This window comes from Chlamydotis macqueenii, chromosome Z, assembly GCF_036417535.1.
Source record: "Chlamydotis macqueenii isolate bChlMac1 chromosome Z, bChlMac1.mat, whole genome shotgun sequence".
Classification (NCBI taxonomy): Eukaryota; Metazoa; Chordata; class Aves; order Otidiformes; family Otididae; genus Chlamydotis; species Chlamydotis macqueenii.
The window spans coordinates 7,655,512-7,668,762 of NC_141593.1; the positions used below are offsets into that span (position 1 = coordinate 7,655,512).

General features: G+C 40.4%; 1 protein-coding gene across 3 annotated transcripts in view; it reads right to left on the minus strand.

The window, feature by feature from the left end:
* The window catches only part of KIAA1328 (KIAA1328 ortholog), a 178,541-nt gene that overhangs the window by 33,326 nt on the left and 131,964 nt on the right, over nt 1-13,251 (minus strand). For 2 of the 3 annotated variants that reach the window (XM_086771022.1, XM_086771023.1), the window contains one exon: nt 4,464-4,648. In XM_086771022.1, coding sequence (XP_086627148.1) covers nt 4,464-4,648 — 185 coding nt within the window. Of the gene's footprint in view, nt 1-3,060; nt 3,165-4,463; nt 4,649-13,251 lie in introns of all 3 variants that reach the window. The other variant, XR_015261477.1, reaches the window with a different exon arrangement.

The following is a 13,251-nucleotide window of genomic DNA, read 5'->3' on the forward strand; positions in this document are numbered from 1 at the left end:
AAGTCGACTGAGTAGAAAGAAACCGAAGAGTAACCAGGTCTATGAATATACAAACGAGATTAAAGCAATAATGAGCCTAAAATAGCTAAGCTACTAATAATTTTAAAATATACTATGAGAAAAAATAAAGAAAGGGAATATTGGCAAGTAGGAGATAATGTAGACCATGTTGATGTATAATACCAGCCTATATAAAGCTGATGAAAATAAATTATCAGGGGGGAAAAAAAGACACAAATTCTTTAGTTTGAAGGATATATATTTCAGGGCTAAAGGGAATTAGTTAATGAATTTATGAAGTGACTGGTAATTATTTATGAAAAGTCATAGAGAACTGAGGTGATACAAATGACAGCAAATTAATTAGATTTGCAGGTGCTGGAAGACAGTATGAGACTGGAGACCTTGCAGATGATCTAGAGAAGCAAGAAACATGGAAAATAATAGACACATTCACCCATGGAAAAAAAAAATGCTGGGCTAATCTGAATCCTGCCACCAACGGAGAGAACTTGGAGTAGCAAAGAATAGCAAAAAAACCAAACCTGATGTAAGCTTGCAAGGCAAGCTACCCCCAAAGCAATTATAGATGTCCTCTAAATGGTAATGTTAAGAATACTATTTTCAATCTGGTTAACTTGGTTTAAGAATTATTTAAAGTAGATTAAAGACTCATTTGAGAAAATTCAAATAGCTGTACATTTCTGCTTGAGAAACTGATAACTGAAACACAAAGAAAGCTGAGAAATACAACAGTCTATATTTTGAAATTGCAAACACTAAGAATGAAGAAATATAGTTGAGGCTGGTTCACGCAGTAATGGGATGAAATCTAGGTTGATAATCATGAAAGAAATCTGTATGAATTGAATAATACTAATATTCATAATACTTAACATTTATACAGTACTTCACATCTTCAAAGTGCTTCACTAATATTAACTAATTGCTCTATTCGATTGTAGGGAAGAGTCTTCCCTCAAGGGAAGAAGTTCCAGATCCTGAACCCCTAAGAAGCTACATTAGAAAACCTATTGCAAAACAAACACTATACAGAAAAATCAGCCCCTGGAAAAGTACAGATTCTATGAGCTTAAATAATTTTCCTTCTCTGGCTTTTTCTTTTAAATATGGAAAGGAAACCTAGGCATGCTAGACAATATCATGCAAATGCTATGTCCCCCAAAAGAGATACAAAGGGAAAAAAGTCCTTTCTTTGTTTCAAGGCAGAGATACTTCAGGTACAGTGTGAAGAAGACGACTTTAAACAGAAATGTAGAGAAGTAAAGTGCTCAATATTGCAGAATGCAATGGATAGAATCTACTTTAGGTTCAGAGTCAAAAAGCAAAATTTTTCAGGGCAGAAAGGAAGAGAAACACACATTTCTGTACTCCAGTGCTTTTTAACTAGACAAGTTGTTAGATTTCAGTACAAATTGACATAGCTGCTGGTGACACCAATAAAAACAATTTACTGCTGAAAAGATCTCAGGCTTGAGGATTGCTTCGTCTGCTTAAAGTTTTACTAGTAAAACTAAAAAAGTTTGGCTACAAGACACAGACACCTGCTAAAGCACAGGAATAAAAATTAAGGAGCAAATAGAAATAGGAGACAAAAAGCAACAGTGGGAGAATAAAAGCTGATTGATTAAGCTGATCCAGTAAGCTTCTACCCGGCAAAGAGAGCCAAAGTGCTCCTTTCACTCTACGAGGTGATGCGACTAGGTTCACAATGCTCTTCTCCCCATTACTAAACACCTGCAGAGAGAAAGGGAAAGTCGTTTTTTTAGAAAATCACCCTTTCCAAACTCACTGCAGTCACAGTAAGTGAGCAGTCCTGTGGCCAGTAAAGCCTTCCACCGTTCCAGCATGGGACTGGTTTCTGATTAATCATTTCATCTTCTATTAAAATAAAAAAAAAAAAAAAAAAAATCGAAGATGACAAAGGTAGTTGAACAAGACAACACTAAAATCTTGCATGACTGCCTGTGAAGGGCAGTTGCTGTGAAGGGCCACTATCATGAGTTGTACCGTCCCCCAGATACAAGATACATCCACCGTTCCCCAGGGGTACAAGGAGATTGTGTAGTGAGCCCAAAGGCCCACATCAGCACTGGCACTGCAGTAAGGTGTGCTTGGAGAGAGTTCCCATCCTGAAGAATACACAACTTAAATAAACAAGACAGGAAAAGGTGTGAGAAAAAATAAACCCCATTAGCAACAGCATAACAGCTGACTGTTGAGAAGTCTTCAGTGGACATGTTTCTGTACACAACATCTAGCACTGCTGTTTCCCGAACAAAAGGCCCTTAAGGTATATGGCTAAATAACATCAAGTTTCATGTCTCCAGATGTCATCTGGTTGACTTCATTCCCCTTTCCCAGATCGCGTGGCTTAGTTAGAACTGAGGTAAACGCACAGCAACAGAGGGATCACTTTGTACTGACACAACAGTTACCGAACACTGCCCAAGATAAAGTCCTAGGCTTGCTGGCTCACTACTCTGATGCAGTAAGGCAAATATAATATTTTTATAAATTTCATCACAGCAAACAATGTTAGCATCTCTCATTTTATTTTTGTGAGATGCTACATAATTGCTTCCTAATAAAAAAACTAATTCTGAAGCAGAAATCCCAGGTCAGCAACAGATGAGAAGATACAGCAGAAGCGAGGACAGAGACAGCGAAGTCCAGAGCTAACTAGAATTAAGAAACTTGACACTGTGCCCTGGTGATCCCTAAAGACAGAAAAACACTTTACAAGTATGTGTGTGTGCTTGTTAAAGGAGTTCAAACATATAACAGAGGGAAGCCAATTAAAAAGGTACTAAATACAGAAGACTTCAACTTCAGTGATTAGTGCTAGGTAATTTGCCTTGTGATAAACAAGCCATTCAAATCAGTAATAGACCTGAGGTTGTTCCACAGCTTGAAAGCATTTCTCTGAACTTCATCTGGTATCACAGTAAGTGCCAACGTTTATAAGTTAAATTTTGCCATGCAGCTCTACATCTTCAAAGCTAGCAAACCCAGTAAGTGCTTGTGAAAGATAACCACCATCTTCAGACGTTATGCTGACCACTACGGTCACTAAACCAGCATAGGTGCAGCTCAGTTACTATGTGCAATAGGCAGGTGCAGCTTGTAACTTCTCCTAAGTACTACAAAATGAAACAAATGAATGAAGGAGAGGCCATCTTGGACTTTTTTCCCCTGAATCTATGGAAAATAAATTACTTTTTGGGGACTATCCCTATCCAAGGAACAAAACCCATCATCCAACTGTGAAAAATCTCAATTTCATCACTACAGTATTGAGAAGGAGGGGGAAGAAGAAAGAGGAAAAGAGAAGAAAAAAAAATAATGATAGCTGAAAAAAAAAATAAAAGAAAACCATCAGTGAAAATTGCCCCTGAAACTTTGCAGAATTGTAACGGCTTTCTCTTGCTTAAATTGATTGGTGTAGCAATGTTATAAAATGACTATTAGGATTCATTGTGCACAACAGAAAGTGTGAAATGTCAGCAGACTATACAGCAAAAGTAATGGGTCCTGAACCCCTGTTAGTCAAAAATGATTTTGTTTCAAATTAGAAATTGATTTTTTTGGACACAAGCCCTTTACAGGCTTCCAACTTCTGTAGCTGTGCCTTGGAAGAGATTAACCTCAGCCACCGTTTGGGTCCAGGCTGATGATACCCTTTTGAAAGTTTCTTCACAGGGACTGCTTTTTAATGTTGGTACGGTCTTAACCAATAACAGAAGTTATTTGTTCCTTTGAGAACTGCACCACATTTCTTCTCATTTTGCCATTTTCTTTATTTTTATGCTGACATATACGGCAAACTGGTTGACAAGTTAAAATAAAATAAAAAAGCTAGCTCATAATTGAACCAAGGATTGTGTTCAAGGCTCAGTACTGAAACATCCAAGCTGCTTTTTTTTTCCCCAACCCTTTCTCTTCCTAAGAAAGATGCCTTCTCTGCCTCTTAAGTGGAGGTATTAAGCAAAGAGCAGGATAGATTTTAGCTGTGCAGACAGATTCTAGCTGTACATAGACATCCCTGTGTGGCAAAATATCAGGTTGTGATGGCGGAGCCATTACTTGGGGAGGAAAAGAATATGAAGGAGATTACACTTCAAGAGCAAGCCCCACTGCACTTATTCTCTCTATGCTGGGAAAAGGAAAAGAATTGTTGAAGTAGCTTTCTGAGATTAAAGGGCTATTTTTTTTCCCCTTCCATCAGGAACACCAACCAAGAAGATCACTTGTTATTTCCAACTCTTTCTATGTTTTTTATTACTTTAAATGTAGCTACCTTCTCTTGGCTTTTTTAAAGCAACTTGCAATCCTCTCTCTTTAATTGTGCATTTTACTGACATGCTCGTGAACACATATTTACAATTTCTAAATGTCATCAGCACAGTCATGGCCCTGCAATACAGTATGCTTCCCCTTACCTTTTCTTGACTTGGTGCCTTCCCTTTTGGTTTGCATCAGAAGAGCTCGCCCGTCTTTCGTGTTTGCACCAAAACCAACCATTTTCTTTCCTGAACTGCTCCCACCACTGCTCCCTGGTGTTCTGGAAGTTTTGTTCACTGGTGGTATCCTCAGAAAATAATCTTCATGTTTCGACACTGGTACACTGGGAGGAAAGAAAGGTCACAATATTACATGATGCATTCAGCCCTTTTAACACTGCATCCAACCCTCTCCCCTACTTTCACTCTTCAGAACCGTAACCGTGATGCTTCTGGTTGAGCTCTTGCTGAATCAGTTACAATGTCTGAAAGCAGGATGCCTAAGCGTTACCAACCTAACTCAGCAGGAGTCTTTGGTTATCTGCAGCTGGCAGCACTCTGACAATTACATTTGAAGTTTCGTGGCATTTGGCACATTCCCTAAAGCACGAGGTCCTGGATTACCTGAATGGTTAGGACAGGGTAAGTGGGATGGAGATACAGAAAGTATTTTGTCAAGCACAGTGAGGCAAGGTTGGAAGAAAGAGTAAATAAGAAAAAAGCTTACTTTGCTACGATAAGGGGGAAAGAGAAGAATATGAAGAGAAAACTGGAGTCATGCTTTGCAAAAGGGAAGCAGATGATTCATTGGTTCAAGAAGAAAAGAGATGAGAGGAGATGAGACAAAAATAAGTGAGATGAATGAACAGAGGTACTTTTAAGCAGGATAGATAATGTATAAGCAAACTGGTGGAAGAGTATCTGGTGCAGCAAATACAGCAGTTTGAGTAGAGTAAGAAAAGAGAAAGTTAACCAGAAACATTACGGTTCAAGACGAACCCCTGCAGAAGATGATAAACACTGTACAGATAAAGCCAGTAGGCAAATCTGGTGACATGGAGGCAAGCATGACTTCAGTCTCTGCAGACACAGGCAATGACAAAATATTTTGGGAAGACAGGAGGTTCCATCTTTCTCTCAGTACCTGCTGCTTTCAAATTCTTCTCTCTGGGAAAGAACTACTGTTTTGAATGAGGATTCCCAACACATGTCATTAGCCCTGTCACTGCTATAAAAAAAAAAAAGCAATTAAAAGCACACAAAAAAATCTTTGGATTATCCACATGAAGGAATACAATTCATTCCAAGACTAGATTGCTCTACTTGCAAGTATGAGAGTGATACACCAGTTTCGTAAGTCAACAGAAGACTGAACTCATCTTCTTCCTGTTCAAGCATCAGTTTTACACAGACAACCCAAAGACTGCCACTGAGCTTTTACTATTTGGGATGTAGCTTTGTGGAGGCTGATTCATAAGAATCTTCTACCTAAAAGCTTACACTCCTGAAGTTACGGTACATCTGAGGAAAAAAGCAGATATCTGATGTTCCCATCAGAAAATGATAGCTAAATTAAAAGTTTCAAATCAGTGTGCTGTATAAGGCCTTGTTTAATAGGGCCCACTGAGCCTGTTGGACAATTAGTATTACTCCTGTATTATTAATGCAGAACATTACATAATGGCTTATGACCTGTAATAACTGGCTGAAGTGTTGGATAAAACTTCTCTGAATAACCTCCGTTTACTTCAGGGCTTCAAACTGTGTGGCCACTAATAATATTGCAAAATGTTATTAAAATTTATGGTGGACTAAATTAGTATCTTATTTGAATTACATGAAATTATTAACCTACTAATTCCTGCAACCCAGAGTACAGCAAGAGGTGGGTTTGGACCCTGATAACTGTTTAAAGAGGTTTAAAGGTGTAATACTTGACCAGATTTATCTGATAATACAGGACTTGATATTCCATTTGCCTGTACTTGGATGATTAGCAGCATTTAAGAACATTGAGGTTGTAATTATTTGGATGCTTTCTGAGTTTTTAAAGTACATTTAATTACAGTCTACAGCTCTTCTGTGTAGACAGCGACCTTTGGCTTGTAGATGAGGAGGCGGTTACTCGACTGGTTCACTGCAATACCTTTTACACGGTGTGGTTACCTCTAGAATATCGAGTTCTGGTTTAAATAATGCTATTGCAGAGGCACTTCAAACAGAAATAGACACTAAGAAGAAGTTACAGAAGCTAATTTATGAGGAAACAACAAAAGCAAGTGTATTTGCACTTACAGCTCACTAAACAATTATATAGACCCTGGTTCTTTAATATTTAATAAAAGAAAGCTCACACTAAAATTTCGTTCAAGTAAGGATAGAGAGTCCAATCTTCAAATGACGAACACTTAATCTGAGAGGTCTGCAGGCCAAGGAGGGAAAAGGATAATGCAGAGAGATACAGAAATCCAGTAATTAACAACGTACCAAAATTAAGCAAGACAATGTAAGGGGAAAAAAAAATAAATCTGTTTCAGAACATAGTTACTCATTCACCTATGGAATAATTAGTAAGACGAATCATGTCACCATTGCAGCCTTAAAAATCTGAAACTAACATACGGTCCAAATGGATCAGTTATGTACAGCTGGAAAGATTAAGTGACAAAACAGGTCCTTCTCTAATTTCAAATCCAGCAGTCCACCTTGGTTAGGACTTCCTGCAAGGCACCACCATATCCAATGAATTTTCATGCTATTCCCTGAAACTACACAACAGAGAAGATTGTCTAAAGACCTTATTAACCTACATAACCTACATACTAAAGCAGGAGTTGCAGAGTAGCATTGCCAGCAAAGAAGTGAGTCTCAGCACTGCTGCCTCATTATGTATATCGAAGTGCATCACCCACAAAGGAAAACACACCTTGAACGTTCTTTCCATTTTGTTTGAGCCTCATATCGCGATATCCCTGCTGAGTGTGAATAGCAAATTTTAAATGTCATTCAGGACCGATTGAATGCTGCTAGTATTTGCATTCCTTAAAAAGTAGAAAAACATTAACCTTTTGTTTTATTGAATTAAAATGCCATGGAAATGCTGATGTAGTCTTCAGAGACTGAAATACTTTTACAAAGAAGAATAGCTGTCATTTATTAGACACAAAGAACAATTACTTGATAGGATGCTTTCTGACAAAAAGCAGATTGGTATTCTCATCATAGAAAAGGCATTGTAAAAAAACCCAGCACAGACCTCTGAGACTTGAATAATTTAAAGCTGCATTTGGTGCAATTTGAATTTTTCTTTAGGGAGGCAAAGTTAAATACCTTTAATTTGTTCTAATTATTTCAAATTTGCAAGTTAATTATGGCTGATCATTAAATAACAAAAAGGACTATCGTCTCCATAGAGTTTTACCTCCTACCCTCTGCATTACTTAAGCTAGATTTTAGTATGCATGAATTAACTTTCTAAATAATCACACGGTTTGACTAAATGGTTCAGTAAAATGAGCTCTGATCCCCAGAATAAGCATTAATGGACATTAGAAAGGCTATTGGGACCCATGTTACTTACATTATAAGTATTTTTAATGGGGTCTTATTTACTAATCTTTATGTACTGTTCAAGTTAGGGCACCATATAGATACATTATTCTGCTTTAATAGAAGAAAGTCAGTTCTTCAAGATACTAAAACAAATGTTCATTTAGAGCCAACTAAATTCATTTTTAAATGAATGCAGGAAAACTCTGATAGAATTTAACTTCTTTTAGCTGCTTATCCTGATGAATCAATCCAACATAATGGTAGCCTTGGTCTGCAAATGGAGTTTTACAGATCTATTGAATCGCTAAGCAAGTCAAGCAGCTACGACTCTTGCCACAGAGTAGCATTTACTATCAGTATGTGTACACTCACGAGGTTTCAACTCTTCCATGCTCCATACCTAGTGCTCATCTGATGGGTTCCCCATCATCAATTCCAAATTTGGATGCTCACCTTTCACTGAACTCTGATCTTCCCATGCATTTTTCACTGCAGATCAATGGCTTCCAGAGAACATTACTACATTATAACTAGTCAGAAACCCAAAACATGAGGCAATTCATGCCTCCAGTATACATTCAACAGATGGCCTCCTTAATGGTACCCTGCTGCACCCTGTTGAGGCAAGGGCTTGAGAGCTTCACCATTATCAAACTAACAGATTGCCATGGCAGGCCAGCTCCAAAAGAAAACATGCTGGAATGTTATTTTCCTGTTCCGCAATTTCTGTTTTAAAAATAAAATAATTAACAGTTCATGTGTGCAATCTGCTGCAATTATATCAGGCCAAGAATGCATAACACTTAATGATGCAAAACTGGTGATAAGTAGACAACCCAAGCAATACGTTTTTGTAGCTGGAACCTGAATTCCCATTCCAGATGCAGTTTGACAAACAGGCTGAAAATTGCTTCCCCCTCAACTTTGGCTGGGAGAGCTTTCAGGCAGATCCACTTCCAGAGTCAGCTCAGTATAAGGCAGCAGTACCACAAGTGCTGGGACAAAGAAGAAGGTGACAGTATGTCACAGCATCTTCTTTTCAGCAGGGGTCCAAATTTAGATCAATTTAAATCAACTTATCAAACCACACTTTTGGAAACCACCCATTTCAAAGTGGGACTGTTCAGGAAGTTCATTGTCTGCAAAACAAACAAAAATATATTCACAAGGAGAAAAGGAGGACAGCAAACTTCGTATGAGTGGATCTAGGAAGCAACAACAGTGGTCTCCTGAACAACCACAACTCTTTCAGTACTCTCAAGTGTATTGTGTACTCTCTGTAAGCCACTACTTACAGAACTACCAAGTATTTTCTTCCAACATGTGTCAGGTAGGGCAGTGTGGTTACCCTAATCCACAAGGCAAAGAAGATAAGAAACTGATGCAGTAAAGAACCTGGGCCCCTGGACAGCAAGCAGGTCAGCAGAGGCGGAAGAGAACTGGAGCCAGCTCCCAAAGACTTGACTGACTGAAAAAGGGAGACATGTGAAATTAGTGCATACACCTTGTGTGTTTGCTTCCAGCTAATAACAAGAAAAACTCTGAGAGCAGACGTAGAGCTTATGGCCCCTCCTTAGCATATCTCCATCTGCAACCTGGAGTCCTCTTCTGAGGGAACACATCCTGCCTCTTCTTTCCAGTGGAGCTGGGCAGAAGCACGTCAAGATGTACAAGCCAGTAGAGCAGCACGTGAGCAAGAGAAGGGAGACTGGTCCACTGGCTCCTGCTTTGTGTGGAGTGTGCAAATCTACAGGATGGTTGAGCAGAGTCGGAAGAGAGGTAAGAGTGTTGCAGGTGAGGAGAAGCAGCACAGCAAGAACTTCAGGGTAATCTCTCATCCCTGAATGCCATCACCCCTGCATTCCTTGACATAACACAAATTTGCTCATATCAGCAGATCAACAACCCTAAAAACACACTGTTAAAAATCCAAAGCCTATCATAATGAAACCTAGAGTGCTTGAAAAAAATCTAAGCTTACATTTTCCACTTCCTTTAAAAAGCAGGAAAAATATCCTATTCTAACACAGATTTTGAAGGCCACACTCAAGCCTAGAGTGAGATTTTGTGTCCCAATTATGAAACCTGGCATTTTGAAGCTTATGTTAGATGCATCAGCATGTTAATGACACTGCTGGGATCCACTGCATGTTAATAAGAAACAGCTGGTTTTCTTTCTAGAGAGCATGTTCATTTACAGTTTTGAGATCACAAGATCATAGAATGGTTTTGGTTGGAAGGGACCTTTAAGGGCCATCTAGTCCAATGCCCCGCAAGGAGCAGGGACATGTCCAACCAGATCAGAGCCCCGTCCAGCCTGGCCTTGAATGTTTCGAGGGATGGGGCATCCACTGCTTCTCTGGGCAACCTGTGTCAGTTCTTTACAACACTCATTGTAAGAAATGTCTTCCTTATATCTAAACTAAATCTACCCTCTTTTAGCCAAAAACCATTACCCCTAGTCCTATCACAACAGGCTCTGCTAAAAAGTTTGTCCTCATCTTGTAAGCCCCAACCCTCTTACAAGTTCCAACCCTCTGATCATTTTTGTGGCCTCCTCTGGACCTGTTCCAACAGTAACCCATTCCTTGATCTTCAGGACACAGTCCATCTCCTTTCTCATATATTTTCCTAGGCAAAAGGCAGGAGGGCAGGGACAGGTACGGTAACCTCAGCAGCCAGCAAATTCTGGAACTGAAATACAAATACTATCAAACCTGCTTGTAACAAAAGGATTTTTCATTACAGAAAATACGCAGTGATTGCCTACAATCTACATGTTACTGCACACAATATATTGCTGGGGAGTGATGCAAAGCTCTCATCTCTTACGGTCCTCTTCAGGGTCAGCGTCCCCAAATCCAGTAATGCCTGTGGCTGTATCAGGTTTCTGCTGTTTTTTTTTTTTTTTTTCTGTTGAACTGTCTCTCTTAGATCTACTGTGTTTGGTTTACTTTTCTCTCATCCTGGAGGAGTTACACTGGCCACTATGCTAAAAATTTTTCCATATATCAAGCTGTACCAGCGTACAGTAATCCATAGCACAGCTTCACCAGACCACTCTTTCAGAGACCAGTTCCTTCCCCATTCCCTCAGGGACTGGTGCTCAGATATTTAATTCCACCAGCAAGAACTAAGGCCACATATGCTCTTAATTAGCAATGACCTATTAGATCATACCAGCCATAGGTGAAACCCTGGCCTCATTGAATCAATCAAAATACTGCCTTTATCTTCAATGAAGTCAGGACTTCACTTAATATACACAATTAGAGGTCCATTTGTAGAAAGTACTAAGCTAAATTCCACCTAAAATTACATCTATGGCTTCCCTTTGAAGCCCTGTCCTCATTCTGCATTGTTAGCTATATTTCAACTCCCAACCAGCACCTTTCCCACATATCTTAGTTTTCCTAATAAACAGCAAAATGAGCTCCGATTACTGTTCACTGTTCTCTTCTGAATCCAAAGAAAATTTCAACATAAAGGTTTTCACACAGTCACAGAGAAACGGCCACAGAAAACAGACTGGCAAAGCCTTAGCAGGACAAAATGCTGGGATTGTGTGTTTGGCCTTTTTTATAGAGCAGAGCAGCTGTCGTTCCAGCAAGCAGTGCTGTCAGCCTTCACAAAAGAAAGTCATGTAAATGTCAAGCCACAGGTATAAAAACAATCCTTCAAAACAGCCTCTGTATATCTGAAAAGCCTGCCTAGCTGTCACCATCGAAAGTACCATAAGGAATGATGCAAAAGCCTGTTTAGGACAAAAAAAGTTTTTGAACTAAATCCACACTTCTCCAGTAGATCAAGCTGCGTCACTGTCTCCTTCAGAAGGAGAATCACATGCTCTTCAGCAAAGTGAATGCCTTAGTGCCTTCTCCAGAACCACTATTGTCTGGCTGAGAGCCAGCCACATTCACAAGGTGCCCATCGAAATGCCATATGCAAGCTAGCTCCTGAACAAACATCTCCCGAATTAGATTGCAATTTGGTTGTGATAAAGGCATAGAAGAACAATGCACCATCCCTTCTCAACTTGGCTCACCCAGAACAAAAGACTTTATTGTAGATGGGCTGCGCTGTAAAACAGGCTGTCACTGCGGTGTTGCTGCAGAGATCGGTCTGAGTATTCATGTGCAAGAGTCATAGAATCATAGAAGAGTTTGGGTTGGAAGGGACCTTTAAAGGTCATCCAGTCCTTCTGTTTTCCTTCACTAAGACTACCGGGTAGGTACATAAGCACTCTCTCCTCCATAGGAGCTTCCAGACAAGCTCATAGGTGTTGATAACAGGAGCTTTCAGTAAGTGAGCAGCAATTGCAAAAGACCTTTTTCTGATCATGGATCACATCATGGAGCAATCATTTGCTAAAAGTAAGTGACAATACAGCAAAAGACACAATAAGAGTTGGAAAGTAGGTACTCACAGGGTTTCCAGTGTGCCCTACTAACAAGGCATTTTGAAGAGATGCCTAATTAGAGCAACAGATGACATTGGACTCTTGTGTGCAGGTATTATGAAGAGTCATATGCAGAGAAAATAAGAGTTTTGGAAGATCCTGTAGTGCCTATATGTGGACAGAGGAGTTCTAAAAGACATAACATCTACAGCTCTTCTGCTCATTGACAAAGTTGCACTTGATAGATAAGTTTTACTATTCAGGATACTGGTATGATAAATTGTCATCCCTAGTTTATAAGTAAGGACACAAAGGAATATAATGTTACAAACTGGTCTCACTGATAGCAATGAAAATTAATAACCACTAAACTGGGCAAATACACGTACTCCTAAGAATCCTGAGGTGACCTTCCAGGTCACTGACAGCTCACCTCGTCGCAGCGTGGGGTCACCTCCCACAGCAGCAGTCCTTCGTGAAACTGCTCCGGGGGTCATCTCTTCCACGGGGTGCAGTCCCTCCAGAACGGCTGCCCCAGCGGGCCCTCCATGGGCCACAGCTGCCTTCAGGCATCCGCCTGCCCCCGCGTGGGGTCCTCCCCCGGCTGCAGGTGGATCTCTGCCCCTCCGTGGGCCTCCATGGGCTGCAGGGGGACAACCTGCTCCTGTCGTCACCACGGGCTGCAGGGGAATCTTGGCCAGGAGCCGCATTACTCCTCCCCCTCCTTCTGCACTGACCTTGGCGTCTGCAGCCGTTCCTCACAACAGGCTGGCAGACGCCTCTCAGGATCCTTTTTACATCTTATTCACTTCTCATCTCCTCTCCACTTCTTGCAGCCAGGCCAGGCCGAGTTGGGCCCAGTCGGCCGCCCGGCGGGAGGCCAGAGGGTGAGGGCTGCAAGGCCCACAAGGCTCGTGCCTCCTCCTCTCTGCCCCTGCTCAGCTTCTTCACATCTTCTCCCCTTTTTTCTGTTTTCCTCTTCTTAAATACGTTATC